The following is a 21,899-nucleotide window of genomic DNA, read 5'->3' on the forward strand; positions in this document are numbered from 1 at the left end:
AAAAACAAAAACAAAAAAAAACAAACCGCTTTGTGAACATAAAACATTACATCTATGTTACATACACATACCAAAATGCGACTACACACACACGCACACACACACACACATGCGCGCGCGCACGCACACACACACACACACACACTGCATACACACATTTTAACATACATGTGTATCTAACAGCTACCCTAACACATACGTACACATAGGCAGGCACAAACTTACATAAACACACGCACATACAATACACATTCATATACATGCATGTAGTTATGTACACATACATACATACATTTCTCGCAATCCCACGATTTCTCCCATTATTTCTATCAAAAATATATCATTTATCATCAGAGTTGGTTTCTTGTCTTTTCCCAATGCAAATCTTTGAGAAAAATGAGATAGAGAAAAAGAAAAGAGAAAAAGGGGGAGGAGGGGGTTGGGGGGGATGACAACGACGATCATGATAATGACAGAGGTGTTAGTGAAGACATGAATGATAGACACTGAAACACAAGTATTTATTGTATGTCACATGAGATGGATCACTGCAATGCATCAACCTCAAATTTAACATCAGAAATCAATAGCAAACAACGAAATTCAGTTAAGGCCAGACATGGAGTTTCAAACTGAACAAAAATTATGTTTTATTTTGATATATTCTGATGGTAACAATGCATCATGTGTGACTTGGGAAGCAAAAAAATATTCTCAATTTTGCAATCTGATTTTCCATTGCTATGGAAACCATTCAAAATAGCCAATAAACAACAAATTTTTGAAAGGACAAAACTTCAGAAGAAATGGGAATATGTTAATTCTGTCTGCTCAGATAAGTTACAAAACACATTCTAAAATTCTACAACTGTGTTTTTGTGTGCAAGCTATGTGTGATTTTCCAGGGTTCCCAGGTGGTGGGCATGAAGCCAAAAAAGGACCTTTAAAGGACTTTATAAGGACCTCAAATCAGTTTAAAAGGACCTTTGCCGACATGACTTTACAGTACACCCCAATCTATTTGACATGCAGAACAGCAGACACTTACCTCTCATAAACGGAAGAACAGCTAATCCCATTTGACTGTCCTATTTAGTCTTTGCAATTCACATCACTGTAGGCTAGGCCTAAGCAAAGCAGCAGCAGCAGGCGTGACTCACAGCCACTGTACCACGCTTCGCGTCTGCCACCGAGCAGAAAGCGCACTACTGTTAGGGCCTAGGCCTATAGGCTGTATCCTCCTACAGTAAGTACTGAGTTTCAGACGATCGCGTCGGCATCTTTCAACGTGCTTTGCAACTTGCGGTTTTGGTGTCGAAGGTGTTTCAGTTTCGTTCTCAAGTCTCTTTCTCTTCATAAAACAGGACTTAACAGTACCTTTCAAAAATTAAAAGGACCTCCTGATGAGTTAAAAGGACCAACTTGCTGAATCAAAGCACTTAAAAGGCCTTTTGACCAAAATCCAATTCCTAAGGACTTAAAAGGACTTGAAAGGACCCTACGAACCTTGTTTTCTGTGAATTTTTAAAATCCGTCAATGAAAATTTCAGCATTTTTACACCATGAAGGATGTTTTGATGGCCATAACTCATAACATACACCTGATATTAAAAAAGCCAGTTGTAAATTTTAAGATCTGTCTATAAAGAAACCACATGCTAAGTTTTAGAGCTGTAGCTCAGCTTTGAAATAAGTTTCGTCTTTTTAACCCCTTCAGTGCCAGGGGGAAAACAGCAGAAAGTGGCGTTTCAGGTCATAAAACATTATCCAAAACAATAAGCCTAAAACTGAGAAAACAGTCTGGAGATATACCACTCTAGACGAACTGTGTGAATTTTCTGCCTTCCAGAGCTATTTCTTTTTTTCTGATGACGTCATCAGTGACATCACTATGCATGTATGTAATACGTTTATGGCAGTCAAGGGGTTAAAGGAAGCATATTGTGGGGAAAACAGAAACTGAGAAAACAAGGAAAGAAAAACAAACATGCAGCACACCATGAATTAAAACTGACAATTGCTGCTGCAAGTTGTTTGAGGTATAATTCAGCATCTCATCATTAGCATACAGCATTTTAGAGGCCAAATATATGTCAGGATCAATATCAGGACCACAATTTTTAGTCAAGACATCAGTTTCTATTTTTGTCTGAGATGATGAAACAGTGTGATACCAGCTATGTTGTTTTGCTGGAGTTCTGTTTCCTTCAAACTGCTAGTAGTGCAGCACATTAACATATTTAAAATCAGGAGAATGCTAATAATGTCCACATTTACTTGAAGATCAATGTACACCAGCACCATAAATATCACAATCCCCCCTTTCTTCCTCACAGGCAGTGCAGCAACATTGTGCGGCATAGTCCTTGCGACACACAGCAGTGCTGACAGCATCAGCCTGCCTCATCTGTAACAAACAATTAGTGTTGTAAATAGAAATGATAATGAAACAAACACTTAGAACAAAAGAAACTTTATGATTTTTGAAATACATGAATCAAGATGATACGGATTATTGCATACTGATTTCTTATAACACACACGCGTGCGAGCGCACACACACACAACACACACATATATGTGTGTGTGTGTGTGTGTGTGTGTGTGTGTGTAAGTTCTATAACACACACACACAGATGAAAAGGTACACCCATCCAGCCCCACATAAACACATGCACATTCACACAAAATGAAACAAATAGTAGCACACACAAACTGAGCTCATCACACACACACACACACACACACACACACACACTTGTATGCAATCCAATAACACACACATAATAATATACAATTGCATATCTACACATACATAATTTCAGCCCATTCTAACTAGACACATTGTCTAAACACACACACACACACACGCACACACACACACACACACACTAACACATATACTAACACAAATGAAAAAGATGAAAACTCACCAGTCACTTTGGTGGCATTGCCACAATTGATCCAATGGTTTTCAGAGTAGTATGGCTTTTCCCAATCCTGTGGCTGACGAAATTCATTCTGCGGTTGATTCCAAATTATTTTGTTTACTATCCTGATGCCTGAAGTCATGGTGAATAACATGGTTTTCAAACTGAGCACTTGAGTTTCAGTTTCAAAGCGAAACCCATGTTTTCTTCCTCACAAACAGTCACAGACAGTTTCTCCACAGTCACAACACACTCCATCATAAGTGATCTAAAAAAAAAAAAAAAAAAAAAAAAAAAAAAAAAAAAAAAAGGGAACAATGCCCAGTTTTCCTCTTCATTTGTTTCAACATCGGCATCAGCTATCACTTTGATCTAAAGTTCTTATTGACGCACATGTCACTTCAAGAAGGTGCTTGATTCCTCCATCTCGCAGTCTGTTTCACCAGTTTTCTTAAAATTCCTTATGCTGTGAGTGTAGGCAAGTTGCTTGGACTTTCTTTTCTTCCCCAGATGAGGCATCATAATTGATGATATGGAGTATAATGGTCAGAGAAAGATGGAATCTGTGGAAATCTATCACTGGTAGTCGTATCAACCGAGCAATGTTTACATGAGTCGCCGTTGCCTTGCAGAGGATTGTGGGATGATGTCACTGGAAATCGCGATAGCTGGTTGGTCAGATTGGACCATGTGATGGCATTGTTACTATTTTCAGCAATTTTCTTTCAAATACTGTGTCAAAAATAGGTCCATACCGTAAACTAGGTCAGTCTCCTGGCTGTGACATGGTTATCTTAAAAAAGCCGAGAAACAGACACGTGTGTCAAATGTGGAACTTTTCGTCTGCTTTTGCGCTGTTGCTACAGTCAAAACAATTGTGTTTTCGAGCAATCTGGACAAAAATCGGCAAAGTAGGTGATTGAGTTGTTATCTTTCATGTTAAATTATTGTGTTTTTTGACTCTGAAAGAAGACGTGTCTGTGTCATTTCTTGCAAAAACCTGAAATCATGAAAAATAACGTTTTTCCTACATTTTTTACTTCTGTGTCTGGCCTTAATGTGTATAACTCAAACAGAAATACAATATAACATTAATATAATATAATATAATATAATAAATATAATATAATATAATATGACTTGAACCGAATCTTTCCTAGATGTTGGGAATAACATCAAAATGATTCAACTTTCTACATGTTTTTCATTTCATGCTTGCTCATTTGTTCATCTGTTTGTGTCAGCATCCTTTTACATGCAAGATTACACTGAAAATAGATTCTCAGTTTTATAAAAGACACTTAGAACATGAAAATATCTTAAAACAGAGTGAAAGAAGACCGAATCAACCAGCCAAGTAAACACACATGAGGAAACACACACATACACACTCACTCACTCACTGACATACACATACATTCACACTTTTTTAAACCGGTACTGTGCCATCAGCTTCACTGTCTATTGTTGATGTCTTCACTAATGCCACTGTCATTATCATGATCGTCGTTGTTGTTTCCCCCATTTCTCGTTTCTTTTTCTTTCTCTGATTTTTCTCTTAGATTTGCATTGGGAAAAGACCAGAAATCAACTCTGATGACAAAGGAAATATTTTTTATGAAAATAAAGGGGACTTCTGTGTGAGAAATCGTGGGCATGCCCCCCCCCCCCCCCTCCCCCCCCAACTGACAAAAAACGTCAGAGGGAAATGACCATAATTTCTTGGAATCCCCTAATTTCTCTCAAAGCGAGAGAAATTCTGGGATTGTGAGAAATCACGCGCAGATTTAGCTCCCTTGTGTACACAAACCAGAGTGTTGAGCGACCACAGTTCAGCTTGCTTTGTTTGCTTTTGACTTTGTGTGATTCTGGGAAGAGAAGAGCATCCTGGGAAGTCATTCTAATAGTTTGTCTTTGTCTTTTCGTCATAGTTTTAACTCTGGGCTCACCTCATCTACTATAATTTCTCCTTCTAATGATTGTTGCTCAGCTTTTGTTAACGTAGGTAGTGTTTCAACAACATCTTCTAGCACCCATTTTTTAACTAGTATTTTTTTTAAATACTTTTCTTCTCTTATACAGATTTTCATAAAAGATTACAACTTCTTGTATTTCTTCATGATTTTCTAAAACATTACCTTCCTTGTTTATTAATCTTATCATTTTTTACTTTTAAATTTCTTTTCTCAAGACTGCAAAAATATCTTCTTTTTTTTCTATGTGCAATCCATCTAGCTTTTGACCTCATTAATACACACCTTCTATTCTTTTGTTCCGTATTGTCTTCAGCTCTTCACTCTTTTCCTGTGCGTCTTGGAAGTTGATTTCTGTTTTATTCTCTGACCTCTTAAGAGCATCGTTCTCTTTTACAAGTTTCTTTTCCTTTTCTCCATCCTTTTTCTATTTCATTGTAGTGTATGCAATTGTTTTTGCTCTAACTTTCATTAACCTCTTGACTGGGCTGTTGACGTACAGAGTACGTCATGAAACGTCGCTCACCAATGCTGTACTGATGTACACCGTACATCATGTTACAACGTTCTATGTTTTGAGTCCCACATTACAGAAAATAGTCTGCTAACAACTGAATTAGCTCCCTGAGAGCTCTTTATCTCCTGAGTTCCATAAGCTAAAAATATTCACCTCATTGTCATATTTATGGCAAAAGTTTTGCAAGGTGCGAAGCTCAAGTTGTGTTTGCAAGTTTCAGTTTCAGTTTCAGTAGCTCAAAGAGGCGTCACTGCATTCGGACAAATCCATATACGCTACACCACATCTGCCAAGCAGATGCCTGACCAGCAGCGAAACCCAACGCGCTTTGTCAGGCCTTGAGAAAAAAAAAAAGGTGAATAAATTATAGATAAGCTTACATAAATAAATAAATAAATAATAATTATGATATATATATATATATATATATATATATATATATAAGGTAGTAGTAATGAAAATAATAATAAAATAATAATAATAATAAAAAAGAAAAAAAAAAATTAATAAGACAACAATGATGATAAATAAGCAAATAAATGTAAAACATGAAGACACACATTCACACATAAACCCACACATGCATAACAGACATGCACCAAACACGCAGCCTCACAGATATGAAAGCACAGTCAAATACATATAAACGTACATAAGCTCCAACACACACACACACACACACACACATTACCCTGTACCTCCTCTACCCCCCTCCTCCACACACTCATTTCTAGTCTATGTATCGCAGCTTCCACGGCACACACACACACACACACACACAGATGAACGCTTACTTGTACAAGCACACACACACACGCCCATATCTCCCACCCCCAACCCCACACACATATATACAAAGATATATATATATAATATATACGTTCCAATATCCTGTTGCTCCCACAGTGTAGGCATGCATACACTCACATACCTCATCCTCTACCCCACCTCCTCCCTGCACCCCCACCTCCCCCTCACACACACACACACACATGCACAGAACTCTCCTGACACTTGTGTACACTTACACTCTCATGCATGCACAAACGCACTCAAAAGCACCGACCCACACATACACACAAACACACACACGCACAGAGGCTGCCACTGATTGGCCGCAAGAGGGATGGGAAAAGATCTCTGATGCCAAGAACGTGGCATCTAGTGTGTTGCTCAGTCTATTGTATTTGGAAAAGTCCACAGAGACTCTGTTCCGTTTTGAAGAAATTTGCGCAATGTTGGTTTGGAAATGATGCCGATATTTGTTTGATTTGCAAAGCATCGTGCTCTACCTTTCATGTTAGACTTACAGCCGCTCCCTCTCTCTGCTTTTATTTCTTTGAGGCGATCGATGGTGTGATGGCCTTGTACCTGTTCTTTTTGATATTCTTTGGCTCGCTCATTTCCCTTAACTCCTGCATGTCCCGGGCAGTATGACCATGTGAGTTTTTTAATCTGCAAGTTGCGCATTGCCTTATGCCACTCTGGGCTTCCCATTCCGTTTTCAATTTTCTGTATGAGGTTCACTGAGTCGGTTAGAATCATGGCATGTTGGTTTCCGGGTGTATGGATGGACGATAGCCACTGGAGGGCACGTGTCACAGCTTCAACTTCCATCGTTAGGCTGGAGGTTGTGACTTTGTAGGCAGCATTCTCTTCCCTAACTGTTTTTCCATTTTGTTTCACAGTGAATCCCCAACCGGATTGGTCTTTGGTGACTGAGCCATCTGTGTATATGGTGATGTCCTCTTCTTTACTGTTTTCTTCTATGAGTAGCTTCACTTCCGCATCAGTTTTGCCCTCTGGCCATTCCCGACAATGTCTTCCTAGAGTGGGTGAAATGGCTGTGTTGAATAGATGGTTGAGGTGTTCGGGGTTTTTCTCCCATTCTTTTGTTTCTTTCAGGTCTTGTAGTTGGCATACTAGCTGGATTGTGTCTTCTGCTTGCCCCATCCATGATCTTCCTCGTCCTAGACGGCTGCCTTTTGGTTCTTTGACTGCGTCATGCAGTGGGTTTTGAGGGTTTTCCAATGCTTTGAAGTAGGTCTTGACCTGTTCTAACTTGTTTCTGGCCTGCACTGAAGGAAGGTCAAGCAGGTATCGCATGGTTTCTGTGGGCGTGTCTTTTGTTGTTCCAAGGATCAGCCTCATAGCTTCATTTTGAACTCTTTCTAATTTTAAGAGGTTGCTTTGAGACGGTGTTGTTAGCCCAAGTCCGTAGTCGATCACACTGAGGACGAGTGATTGGTATAGCAGGAAGAGGTGGCGTTGTTCAATACCTTTGGTTGCCATTGCCTTTAAGACTGAAAGGCCCTTTCTGCATTTGAGAACAGTATTTTCCGTATGTTTTCTGAAGGTCAGCATCCTGTCGAAGTATATTCCTAGGTCGCGCAGGCATTCAGTTTTCTCGATCTGAATCCAATCGAATGACACAGAAGGTGGTGATTTGCTCGCGGTTCTGTTGTTGAGGGTGCACAGCAACGTTTGGGCTTTCTCTGGATTGATGGAAGATCCTGTGTCTTTGCACCATTGAGCAATATTGTTTAGTTGTTTCTGGACGGCTTTAGTTCTTTGCTGAGCATCTTTCGAAGTTTTGAAGACCAGGCCATCATCCGCAAGAGTAAGCACCTGAGCTATTCCATTGTTGTTTAAGTCTGCAAGGCCCTTCGTGTAGACATTGTAAAGTACAGGAGAGAGCGGAGACCCTTGTGGCAGTCCCATGGATAGTTTAGAAGGTGCAGACATTCAATCTCCAAGGCGTAGGACAACGGTTCTTTCCTGAAGCGCTGCTGCTATCCATCTTGTCAGTGTCAAACTTACTCCATACCTTAGTAGCAGCTCCATGAGGTGCAGAAACTGGACTTCATTGTAGGCATCTTCAAGGTCGATTGCTACTGCTAGTGTTTCTTCTTTCCTTTGAAATTTTTTGCAAGGCCAGGCCATGGCTAAATGCAGACAAACCATAACACTTGCACAAGTATTGGAAAAAATCTTTCACGATGCAAATAGTAGAGATGAAGATTGTGTGCTGAATGAGATAGAACTGCGTGAAGTTGCTGCCGAAGACACCGATTTTGACATGGATAGGGGTGGGAAGTGGGGTTGCTTGACGAAAATGAACACAGACAAGCTCAGCTGATTAAAGATGCAGGTGGGTGTTTACGAGGTTTGTCAGTTTATCATTTGCTTTTTGTTTGTTGTAACAATGAATATAACTGCATTGTGTGTGTCTTGAATGTGTTAGCTGTGGTAAGTAGCTTCATCAGTCACTGATCAGTGTCTGTGTGTGAGAGAGAATCAGTCACTTGTGTTCTGTGTGTGACCAACACAGCATGAGGAGGCGTGGCTCGCTGGCTGGCTCATTGTTGATGACAGCATGTGTCGCTTGCCTAGAGCTTTCTGTGTATTCGTTCCCAAGTGTGTATTGGTTTGTTGTTGTTGTTGTTGTTGGTGGTCGTGGTGGTGGTGTGTGTGTGTGTGTGTGTGAGGAGGGGGGAGGGGGAGAGAGGTGATGACGTTTACAAAACCAAAATCAGAGAATGATATACAGAATTGTATGCCAAAATTGCTTTGCAAATGTAACACTTGTAGAACTGTGTGTGTGTGTGTGTGTGTGTGTGTGTGTGTGTGTGTGTGTGTGTGTTGTCATTTTGTTTTGTATGAGAAAGAGAGAATGAAGGGGGTGTGGCATACCATGAACCAGTTTCAGTGTGTGTGTTGAGGGTTTTAGGGGTGGAGGCGGTGGGGGGAGGTGTGTGTGTGTGTGTGTGTGTGTGTGTGTGTGTGTGTGTATTTCAGCTTTTGAAAACAATCAGAAATAAAACTGTATCATTTCAAAACCTTTTTATATGTTGTTTTTTTTAACCCAACAAATTTAGTCTTTTATACAATCTGTTTCAGGTATGCAGCATGGTGGTGATCATGTTGTTCATCCTGGACCATCTGGAGTTGACAATTTGCCACAAACCTGCAGCTGAAGACCAGCAGCAGCAAGACCAAAGGGCAGTAAACAAGCCTCCAGCAATTCTGGATTACAACAAAAACATGGGTGCCATGGGCCATCATGACCAACAGCTGCAGCCCTACGATGCCACAAGGAAAACCCTGAAGTGGTACAAATAGCTGTGTGTGCATTTTCTACAAATTGCCATGCTGAATGCACACATCCTCTACAAAAAAGCAGGCAACAGCAGTACATTCCTGGACTTCCAGAAGGATGTAATTAGTGCAATGATTTTTGGTGACCAAGACCCAGACACTGCTAATGATGACCACGCTGTTTGTCTGTGTGGATGGCACTTCATTGATGTCATCCCACCTACCCCACAGAAGGCCCGGCTACAAAGGAGGTGCAGAGTCTGCTGGAAGAAAGGGCAAAGAAAGGATGTGAGGTTCTACTGCCCAGACTGCCCCAGCAAACCACAGCAAACCAGCACTGTGTCTTGAAGACTGTTTCTGCAAGTACCACACACAGCGTTTTTACTGGTGATAGATGCTGCGTGAATACACCCTTTTCATTCTTTGTGTGGACTGTGTTGGAATTTTATGGACCTGGCCGGACACTGTTGCTCAGCCTTGACAGTGTGTGTGGTTGATCACAACAGTCACAAGAAAGACTGGTTGATAACCTGGTTGATGTAGCACCTACATGATGGAATGAAAGTCCCCCCCCCTCACCCCCCCCCTTTTTTATTGCATTTTATGGAATTTTTGTGTCAGATTGACTCATTATTTGAACATGTGAGTATTAAAAACAAAATCTTGGTTCATTTTCCTTTCATTTGATATATACTTTTAGGCACTTATCTTCAGTACTTTTTGAAATATAAGCAAATTAAAATCATTGGCATGTTTTTCTTGTTTTTCTGAAAATTTTCTCAGCATAGGCTATAGCAAAACATATTAGCATTGAAGGGGTTAACACAAAGTCAAAAAAATGTTATCAAAAGTTTTAAGTTCCAATTGAGACTGAGGGATTTTGTTATTTGTGTTACATCATAATCATTAGCAGCATATTCTTTTATAACGTTTAGAATTTCATATTTAATTTCATCAAAAAAGAGTTTATCCATGTCAAACTTCCAGAAGCCTTTTGAGCCTTCATGCTTACCAAATTTTTAACTCTTGTGTTATCATAAAATTGTCTGAATGGTAATTTGGTAGTGTGTCAGTGTTTTCTAAATACAAATAAAGATAACTAGATAACAACAACAAGAACAACAACAAAATCCAGGTGACTCTGTTTTAGTGGCACTGGGTTTCTCCATGTATATCGCCTTATTTCTGGGTAGTTTTCTCTCCGGATAATTGCCAGACCACGCTCCTCAGCAATCATTCTTGTAAGTGTTTTAACTGTTTCTTTTAATGTGTGATAAGAAGCAGGCTCATCTCTTTTTCGTGCATAAACATTAACCAATAACAATTCTTTCTCCTTCAGGGTTAATAATATCATTATGAAATTGCCACTTTCATCTCTCCTCACACTATTTACCCTGAATTTAAAATCATTTGAAAATAAGACAACAAGTTCTCTGGGATTTGATCAATAAGATGAGAAAACATGCATAATATATATATATATCTATGACTCTCAAACTAGGAGAGAAGATTGCACTGGCTCTAAGTACTGCAGCCTTGGGGCTAGTTGGCCTTTGGGGACCATCCAAACACTGACTGTCCTTAAGCCCTCTTGGCCGAAAGAGTGGGGATGTATCTTGGGCAAATACTCTCCACTCTAATGTAATTCTAAGTCAGATAGACTCTGATGGTCATATTCAGACACAACCATCATACAACATGCATTCACATTTATGTATCTATATAGCTATCAGGGCCGTCCTACATGTGGCAGTATCTGCACCTGTGGGACTGTGAGCGTCGGTAGGCAAGAGAGTGGGGAGGGGACTGCATAGCTATCAAAAAGCAAAATGGAAACACACAAAACCAAATAGCTACACCAACCCTCTTTGGTTTGGGGGGTGGTTTTGCTGGCTGAGGTGCGGGGGTCTGGATCCTGCGGCGTAGTGCTGCTATTTCTCTGGGGTTCAAATCCTTTTCAAATTGATCCAGTTCTTCCTGCTCTGGTTGCTGTTCTTCAACACTCTGGACAGTAATAAACACACAGTGAGTGCTGTTTTTCATGTTACAAGCTGCTACATTTCTGTGTGTGCATATGTGTCTGTGTGCATGCTTGCTTGCCTGTGTATGCATACAAACATAAGTGTGTAAGCAAGAGAAGGGCAATGGGAGATGTAAAGATAACATTTATATGCCCTGATTCATTTAAAGCTCAAGTCTGCAATACCACAGACAGACAATGAACTGAGTAGAGTGAGGAGGAAAAATACTGGCCAGTTTATGGAGTATAAATTTTGGACTTGACAACTGCTTCATAAGTCTGAGAAAAGGGAATAAGGAACCTAAAAATAAATAAGTATTAACAATATTTACAACAAAAACTGGGACTTAAAAATCAACCCCATGTGTGGCTGTGCTTTGAGGGATTCAAGTTCAAGATCAGTAGTGTACGGTGCCACTGAAATTGCATGGAAAGTGTGACAGTAAAAAATAGGGAAACAGTTGCTCCTGGCTAATAAGAAAAGAAAAGTCCAACTTGATAACACATTTCTCTCTTTGAGCAAGCAAGCAGGGTATTTATTCAGAGATGCCAACCCCTGTCAAGTGTTTGTAGAAACAATCAGGAAATTTGGTCGGAACATTTTGAATTTGGTAGGAACACTCTGAGTCCGAGCCATATCAGCAAACATACATTTTATCTACAAGACATACAAACACTTGGGCCTGATAGAAATGTTGAACTCGCACACAGTACAACGAGCATGTGAGTTCCCCAAAATGGAGGGCACAATGCACGGGTATTTTTCAGTGTTTTTTATGGCTAAACTTCTGTTCCTGCCGCTGCTTCTCTACAGCTGACACATCTGTGGCACTGTGTCACTTCCCTGGTCTTTGTTTGTCTTGTTTCTCAAAATCAGAATCAATGGCTGGCTTCTCTGTTTTGAGCCACTTGTTCCTTTATTGTACTCCACAGCTCAAGCCACTGGGCACAGATGCTGTTTGACCAAGACACAACTTGATTAAGCCACGTTCACTCTTGTTCAGGCAAACAATTAAGCTGATTGGACCACTCAACGGTGTTTCAATGTAAACACGCAAGTGATTAGCAGAGCATCATCACGTAAGACCAAGGTTAGTAGTCATTGCCCTGGCATCATGATCGATAGGTCTAGAGCATCTGGGTAATGTTACGACAGGAAAGCATGTGCTATGTAGTCGAAAATGAACTTGGAACAATTCTGACATTGGAACAAACTGCGATCGAGCGTAACAAAATATAGTGAAATTGTAACAGCTGGCATCTCTGTTTATTTAAGGAAAAAAAGATTATTTCATCTAGAGAGAGGTAGGGTGAAAGAAGAAATATACTCACCCCCAATATTTGTCCCCTGCCTTTCCAGGCAGGACCAAGGAACCTGTAGAACTCCTCTTCTTTTTGTTGTTTCTTGGCTTCTGCTCTTGGCTGCAAGATTCTCTCTTTAAAACTGGCAACCTACAAAACAGATAATAAACATATTGTTAATTATTTCCTGTTAATATGCTGCTGCCTGGATCAATCATTCAAATTCAGAAGAAAAAAAATATAAATTCATGTCATCTTATTAGCTGCTAGTTTTCTGAAGATGAAAAAAAGTTGTGCCTACATTTGAAATTGAGAATTATGTCTTTTGTCAGACCAGCTGATACTGAGTGGTTTGAGCTCTGGACTTCTGCCACTTGAGTAAATTAGGTCAGTTAGGTTTTAATAGTCAAGTGTGTAATGATAAGTAATAGCAGACAATGCAAGGGAGACAATAGATCTTACACCCCTCACTCTTAAATAGGTCAAGAAGGCTAAGCAATTTCCCTCCCCCTGGCATGGAAGATGGAAGTACATGCTGCAACCTAACAAATGAATTCTACGTCCGAAACCAACCTTGCTTGTCAAGTGTTTGTATGGTACGCTCGATAAATGCCACATGGTGAGAGTGGTACTTAGCAACAACAGCATTTGTCTGAGGATAGCTGGATCAATGCAGATTGACAGTGCAACATGCGACCTGTGACCCAGTGCATGTGCCACATGTACAGGAAACTACTGACATTATGACGGTTGACGAATCCAGAATTTTTCCACCGCCCTGCCCACACCATGCCAGCTTTTCAAACCCCAGCATCATTCGACTTCGCCAAGCACAGTCAGTGGCCTGACTGGATTCAGCGCTTCCAATGGTACCGAGAGGCTGCCAAGAAGCCAAAGAAGAAGAAAGTGTCCAAACCTGATTTACTGCATGGGCCCTTAAGGTGAGAAAATCTGACGGAAGAAGAACAGTAGACTTTCAAGACAGTGGCTGACAAGTTCAATGCTCACCTCCTTCCCAAGAGAAATATCATCCATGAGAGAGCCTTGTTCCACTGTCATTCTCAGACAGAGGGGGGGAACACAGAAACTTATGTTCGTAAGCTATACGAACTGTCAGAAAATGCAGGCTTTGCAGACAGAGAAGAGGCAATCAGAGATAGGCTAGTTTTGGGAGTCAGTGGATGGGAAGTGAGTGAGCAAGCAGATCTCACATTAGCAAGTGCCACTGCAATAGCTAGACAGCTTGAGCAGGTCATGGCACAGTTGGTGACACAACATGAAGTGTCAGGATCATCCATAGATTCAGTGGGCAGATCAAACGGGTGAAACCAATATGGGTCCAGAGCTGGGGGAAAAATTGAAGTTCAAACCAAAAACACCAACAACACAGGGGCAGGGAATGTCTAAGATGCTTAAGCACAGTGCTCAAAGTGTGGTAGAAATCATGACAGAAACACTGTCCAGCAAGAGGCAAAGAATACCACAAATACCGCAAGCTGAACCACAACCAGAAAATGTACAGATAAAAAAAAATCTGCATGATGTTACTGAAAGAGAACAAGTTTTGTTTCCTGGCTCGGTAGATGGAATGAATGAAGAACCCCTGTGGTGTGTTACCATCAAACCGCTGTAGTGTGTTACCATCAAAGAGTGTAACAAGCTGATCAGCTTTAAGATTGATACTGACATTCTTTGATTTCGGAATCTGTGTACACAAGTTTGAAAATGAAGCCAAACTGAAACAGAGTTGCATGATTTTGCACAGTCTAGTCTCATAACTGAAACAGATCAAAACGGCAAGCTGTTTTCATTCTGTATGTTTGTGCTTGAAGGGGAAACGGACAGTTGCTGAGTCGTGATGCCATGAACGACTCGATGCAAACAATGCGCAAACTATGGTATTGTGGAAATCGACATCCCCATCAAATGTGAACCAGTGTGGTCAAAACTGTTGGAGGCAGAACCGTACAGCATTTCAATCCTGAGACGCATTACCCTCCATTTGCTGCCAAAAGTGGAATTTTTTTTTTAAAGAATGGAGCAAAATGGAGTGATAGAAAAGATGATGGAACCAACTGATTGGTTTGCACCCATGGTGCCAGTTCTGAAAAAGAATGGAGATGTCTGAATCTGTGGAGATCTGAAAGCTGTCAAGGTGAGAGCTACATTCTGCATACATTTGATGATGTTGCCCACAAGTTGTCAGGGTCAAAGTTTTTTTCAAAACTTGATGCCACCTTGGGTTTTTGGCAGGTTCCATTTGATTGTGAGACCGCTAAATACACCACTTTCATGAAACCTTTTGGGCAGTACTTTTTCAAAAGGCTACTGTTAGGAGGAATAAACCTTGCTTCTGAGGTCTTTCAGAGGATTATGACAAACATCCTCTGTGACACTGATGGTGTCATTTGTTTGATAGACAATGTTATTGTCTGTGGCGACTCAGAAGAGCATGACAGCCATCTGAATCAAGTGCTCAAAACATGGCAGACATCAGTTTAATTAGTTCAGTGCCTGAGAATTTTGTAGAAAAAAATGCTCTCCCCTTGCCATGGAATTCTGAGGATTCAGGGGTTATAAATCACAAAAAATTCCAGCACAAAAGCTATGGGCAATACAGAAAGAAAGAAAACGTTTTTGTGAAGGAAAATGAGTGTAGATTCGGTTTCTGGGCTTTACCCCCCCCTCCAATTAGGTAGATTGTAAATAACTGTTCAGGCATGTAATGTCAAGATAATAATTTTTGTGCAACAAAAAGGAGGAGTTTGTATTATACTCCATGTTTGGTGATGCATATACTTACCATGTCAAACTGATGCAAACTAGGCCTATTGGTTTGCTCTGCTTGGCCAAATTTCGTGCGGCTAATGGTGCACGGTCCACTCTTAGCCAATCAAACGCCTCTAAAAGCTACAAGTGCTGAATCATTCCGTGGCCATCGAGAAAATGCCTCGTGAGAACCATGGCAGAGATGCGGGGATGGACAGGCGGGCATTCGAGTTTGACCAAACATGGAGTATAATACAAACTCCTCCTTTCTGGTGTTATATACTGTACCATGTCAAACTGATGCAGAATTTAAATGGAGGAGGGCAACGCCTACTGGTTCGCATGGGGAGTCCTTGTAACCAAGACGGCAGAGTTAGCCGCAACAAAGGAAATCCCCTTGGAACCGTCAGCCCTGGTCATACGGAAGTCCCTGAGGTAGAAGTTGATGAAGGGATTCTCATACCACCAGAAGGCTGCCTCCAAGACATGCTGCAGCAGCACCGAGTGCTGGAAAGCAGATGAAGTGGCTATTGCCTGCACTTTGTGCGCACTAGGATTAAGACAGCTATATCCCCTGTGAGCATAAGAATAGGCTCTAAAAATGACTTGGGAAACGGCTCTAAAAATGACTTGGGAAACCCAGCGGGAAATGGTGCCTGCAGCAATGTCTTTCTTGTAATTCTCATTGAGGGAGATGAGAAGACGTCTCTGAGAAGAATGCCTGTGGCGAGACCTATCCCAATAGTATTTGAGGCACCGAACAGGGCAGAGATGCCTATCCTCATTGTCTTGGGCAAGAACATCAGACAAAGGTCTGACCCTCAGAGAGGGGGAAGGGACCTCCGGGTCTTGGTTCTTAGCCAGGAACTCTGGAAGGAAACGGAGGGTAATGGAACCATCTCTGTGGAAGACCAGATCTTGTGGCATTCCTCAGAGACCATGAATCTCGCTTCTACGATAGCCCGTGGCCAGCAACAGAAAATAAGTGGTCTTGAGGGTGAGAAAGTCGAAAAGAACAGTACCCTAAGGCTTGAAGGGTTGCTTTTGAATGAAATCAAGCAACAGGAACAAAGTTCCACAGGGGCACTTTCCTGAGTGTGCTCTGTGTTTTGTGTCACTGAAACATGGCTTAACCCGTACATCCCTGACAGCGCTGTTCAACCACCAGGCTTCATTGTACACAGAGCTGACCGCACTGCTGACTCAGGCAAGCAAAGAGGCAGCGGTGTGTGTTTCTTCGTGAACACATGCTGGTGCTCCGATGTCAAAGTGTTATCGTGTGCCTGCTTCCCTGACGTGGAGTTCCTAACCATCCAGTGCCAACCCTTCTACCTCCCACGCAAAATTTCCTCAGTGACGCTGATCGCTGTGTACATCCACCTCACAGCGAACCTCTCCGCCGCACTTGGTATGCTAGCAGACGAAATTAGCAAGTGCAAGAACAGTTGCCCCAACTCCACCGTCATCACTGCTGGTGATTTCAATGAAGCCAACCTCAAGAAAGAAATGCCGAAGCTGTACCAGCAAGTCAACTGTCCAACACGTGGTGACAAGACCCTCGACCACTGCTACACCTCCATCAAGAAGGCATTCCACTCAATCCACCGTGCACCTTTGGGTCAGTCCGATCATCGCACGATCTACAAACAAAAACTGAGAGCTGAAAAACCAGTCGTGAAAACTGTGAAACAATGGTCAACCCTTGCCTCAGAGACCTTGCAGGACTGTTTCAAATGTACAGACTGGAATGTTTTTAATGACTGCCGGGGACTTAAATGAATATATAGACACAGTGTGTGATTATATTTCTTTCTGTGAAAGTGTGTGCATTCCATCAAAAAATAACAAAATATTTTCAAAAGACAAAATTTAGTGTAACTGTTAGGCAAAAACTAAAGGAAAAAGACAGAGCTTGATAGAATAGTCCACAATACGGCAAAATGAAGTGTTGAAAAATGCCACACTGCTTTAAGAAATCAACAATCATTCCTGTTCCAAAAAAAGCACAGCCTAGTTGTCTTAATGATTATCGTCCCGTAGCCTTTTCATCAGTCGTAATGAAAACATTTGAACGCTTGATTCTACAATTCCTAAAAACCTGCATTCCTCCATCTTTAGATCCCTTTCAGTTCGCCTACAGAGCTAACAGATCAGTTGAAGATGCCATTAGCATAGGTCTCTACCACATCCTCAGACATCTCCAAAATCCTAACAGCTATGCCAGGATCCTTTTCATTGACTACAGCTCTGTGTTCAAGACAATAGTGCCATCATAGGGTCAGTTTTAGCGAGCTCATCGCGGAAAATTACAAACCGCGTTAAATCAGTTTAACGTAGGCAAACATAAATGGAATAGATTTAAAGATGGAATTGCGACGATTCTGCCAGTATCTGTAATACTTGCAGTTTACTGATCCGACAAAAGAGATATTAATCAAATACGCTGCGTCAGAAACACAGATGTCAGCTCACCCAATCGCGTACAGCGATGATGGTTATGAAGTGGTGTGTGGTGAGACAAAATGACGTAAGCTTAGTGTCAGTTGAAATCTTTAGACTGATGAACGATTAAATGAAATCAAGTATACTTCTAACTGATTAAAGTGTGTATGTAAGCCCAACAAATATAAAATTGCAGTGAACGATACAGAGACTTGATTTAATAGATGGTTAGGGAATAGGTTTAGAATGGGCTTTGCATTTAAACCAGGAATGGCATCACACATTCTGCGCAGGTCATTAAAGACCGGCTGTTAGCTGTGAAGACGGCATCTGCTATAACTGGTGTGGTAAACAGTCAGTGAAGCCAGCCTAGCGCTTGGCTACATACATAGTGCCTTCCAATGATCGAGGTGCTTTACAATAACTGCAAAAAAGTAATACCAAAGAAACAATATGTTGTATAATGCAAAAAAAAAAAAAAAGAAAAAAAAAGAAAACTAGTAACAACGTATCACACACATTCACATGTAAAGGGATGCATGAATGCACACACCCATGCACATACACACACACACAGAGGCATACATGCATGAACACACACACACACACACACACACACACACACACACACACACACACACACAGAGGCATACATGCATGAACACACATACACACACAATTTCAGACAATTTCAGTGTTGATAATAACTGTCAAGAACATGGACAGAGGATAAAGACAAACAGATAATTTCTTAGTTAAAGCACAGCTGATCATGAAAGTGATTTCAGATTGTCACCACAAAATAAAAGCTGTACAACATCTGAAACTTTCACAATAACGAAATAAACATGCCAACAGATCCATTTATCCTTTTAATATATTCTTCAGCCTGCATACTCTGTTTTTTTCTTAAGTGTTCTGATGTGGTAAGCTGATATATTATCGCCCATGCACGCATGTTTGTGTGTGTGTGTGTGTATGTGCACATGCGTGTGCACACGTATGCTTCTGCATGGGTGTATAGGTATGCACATGTGTATGTATCCAGAAAGAGAGGGTGTCTTAGCATGTCTGGTGTAGATACAGGTGTAATAAGTAAGTAGATAAAATGTAGTAACTATTCACCTCAATAGCAGCATACTTGTGATATCTCAACAACAGTGACAGTGCTCAGACTGAGATCTCCTGAAGACAATACCTTTGCCTGGTGTTTCTCTTGTAGCTCTTGATGGATGGAGTCTTGCTTTGCCATTTGGACATCACTGACCGAACTGCCATCTGCAAAACAGAGCGAAACATTACAAGCAGCATTATACAGAAACTGTACTTTATCGAGACACAGATGTTATACCCGCACCTAAATCATCTCATTTCTCTGCATATGGATGGGTGTAAGTGATGAGAGCAAATACTTAAAGGTCCTAAACAGATGGTTTTAAACTTTGTAGTATCACGCAAAATCACTTTGTAAAATCAAACTTTTTTTCATGAGTATCACCACATACGCTCATGCTGATTAAGTTATATCAATTAGCAAAAAAGCACTATCAGCCCAATCAAATTTTGTTAGCTGCCATGAAATATTCGAATGGCATACCCTGGTAAGACAGCTGTGAAATCACAGACAGAAACAAAGGCTGGCTGGCAATATCACCTGTTTACTACTAGTTACATAACAACAGAACAGTGAGCTGCAGCTGGATGCACAGAAATGATAATGTAGTGGGTTTTATTTCATCACCAAATGGTTACATTGTTTGATCATCTGCATGTTAATACAGTGTGTAATTTGAAGTAGGCTGCACTTGCTCTGTAATCATTCCTCCCTGCCACTCTCACACACACTTTTTTAGATGGCACAATACTTTTAGGTTTGTGACTGTGGGAAGCTTTGAGTGCATATGAATATGTGCACATGCGTATGTGTGTTTAAGAGCACATGAGTTCACTGTAACTCAGTGGCCAATTTTAATTCCTATTTCATCTTAATCCATTCACTGCCAGGTAACGATCTCATGCTGCAAAGGCCTCTGCCAGGGAATTTTCAGTGACAACGGGTAATAAATTAACAAAAAAATTCTACAGGCTACATTTTTTTTTATTAACAAAAAAATTCTACAGGCTACATTTTTTTTGTCAAAAGTACACTAACTATATGTTTTTCCTAAGGAAATTGAGCTTTCTATTGAAAGAATGTTTGATATTATAGGATGTATTGATTATGGTACTGATACTGGGCTATTTCAACAATGAAACATATTCTAACTATGTAATTTCACATTTCTTGATATAAAAAAAACAAAGCTATATCATTGTGAATTTTTTTTTTAACAAAGTACTTATTAACAACACAAATAACAATGAAAAAAAGAAATCCCACCAAATGAAGTCCTAGTATCCAAAGTGTTGTGACCACAAAAATGCATCAAATCTGTCAAGACTACACACATTTTGGAACAAATTCTAAAATGTGTGCTATCAAAAAAGTCCCCAATTCCCCAGCCTCTCTATCAGTAGGTAGGTCCGGCTGCTATGTAATGCTGTGTAACTACGGCTGACGGATCATATTTTTATAATGTTTCACTTCACCCTAACAAGCACAATACTGCATTCATCAAGCTGGCAGATATATCAGAAAATAAAGCCGCCTTTGTTCGTTCCCATAAGTGTTTCTTTTTTTGTGTGCAAGACTGTGTAAGTGAAACTGACTGCCCGAAGTAAAGTATCCTTTGCTCTTCGAAACGCAGCGCGGTAAACAAATTTGCTGACGTCTGCTTCTGGTCTGAGAGGGCTGGTGACAAAAATAGGTTACGCACATTGCTCCTTATAACTAATCGACAAGAGACCTATCAAATAAAAGATCACGTTCTCTACTTTTCATGGGCTAAGTTTCCAGTTGATAAAATTATTTTACTCGATTTATAAAAAGGTGGCTCAAAGTTTACCTATTTTTCTTGACGCTCTACTACCCTTCCAGACAAAATAAATCTTCTAGTCAAACCCACCACTGAAAAATTCATTCTTTTGTCTTTAAAATGCTTTATGAAATTACCCGAAAGCCTTTAAGGAACAACGTCCATTTGACGAGAAAGTGGAGACCTTGATTTTTTTTGGTTTTTTTTGTTTTGTTTTGTTTTTACTGAACTGGACAAAAAATTTCTTGTCAGAAAGAACACAGGTAGTTAGAATTGGAGGAAAAAATGTCAACAAATGAAAATGCTGTTAGTGGTATACCACAAAGTAGCATACCTGGCCCAGTGCTTTTTACAATATAAATTAATGACCTCCCTGAAAGTATAGAAAGCAAATGCAAAATATCTGCAGATGATACTAAACTTTATGGCAATGCACAACATAATACTACACTACAAAAGGACTTATATAAGTTACAGGACTGAACTGATAGATGGAATCTATATTTTAACATATCAAAATGTAAAGTAATGCACATGGGAAGAAAAAATCCAGAAAACATATACCATATGATAATAGAAGACACCACACAGGACATTGAGAAATGTCAAAGTGAGAAAGATCTTGGCATAATTTTTGATAATAAACTATCATTTGACATACATATACAGAATATAATAAATAAAGCCAACCAGATGATAGGAATAATTAAGAGAACATTTACCTATTTAGATAAAGATATATTTCTTAAACTGTATAAAGCATTGGTTAGATCACAAGTGGAATATGGTCATATTGTGTGGGACCCATACCTCAAGACACAATCTATAGCTATAGAAAGGGTACGAAAAAGAGCAACTAAGCTATTAAAAGAATGCAAATCTATGAGCTATCAACAGAGACTTATATACTTAACTCTCTCCATACGAACGGCG

The 21,899-nt window shown here is 40.3% G+C and overlaps 1 protein-coding gene across 2 annotated transcripts in view; it reads right to left on the bottom strand.

The window, feature by feature from the left end:
- LOC143292980 (uncharacterized) overlaps nt 1–21,899 on the bottom strand; it is a 70,774-nt gene that overhangs the window by 25,568 nt on the left and 23,307 nt on the right. For both annotated transcript variants that reach the window (XM_076603716.1, XM_076603717.1), the window contains exons 3-5: nt 19,250–19,329; nt 12,871–12,990; nt 11,382–11,522 (exon numbers count right to left, since the gene is read on the bottom strand). In XM_076603716.1, the coding sequence (XP_076459831.1) occupies nt 11,382–11,522; nt 12,871–12,990; nt 19,250–19,329 (341 nt within the window). The remainder of the gene's footprint in view (nt 1–11,381; nt 11,523–12,870; nt 12,991–19,249; nt 19,330–21,899) is intronic.

Source organism: Babylonia areolata, chromosome 18 (assembly GCF_041734735.1).
Source record: "Babylonia areolata isolate BAREFJ2019XMU chromosome 18, ASM4173473v1, whole genome shotgun sequence".
NCBI classification, from domain to species: domain Eukaryota; kingdom Metazoa; phylum Mollusca; class Gastropoda; order Neogastropoda; family Buccinidae; genus Babylonia; species Babylonia areolata.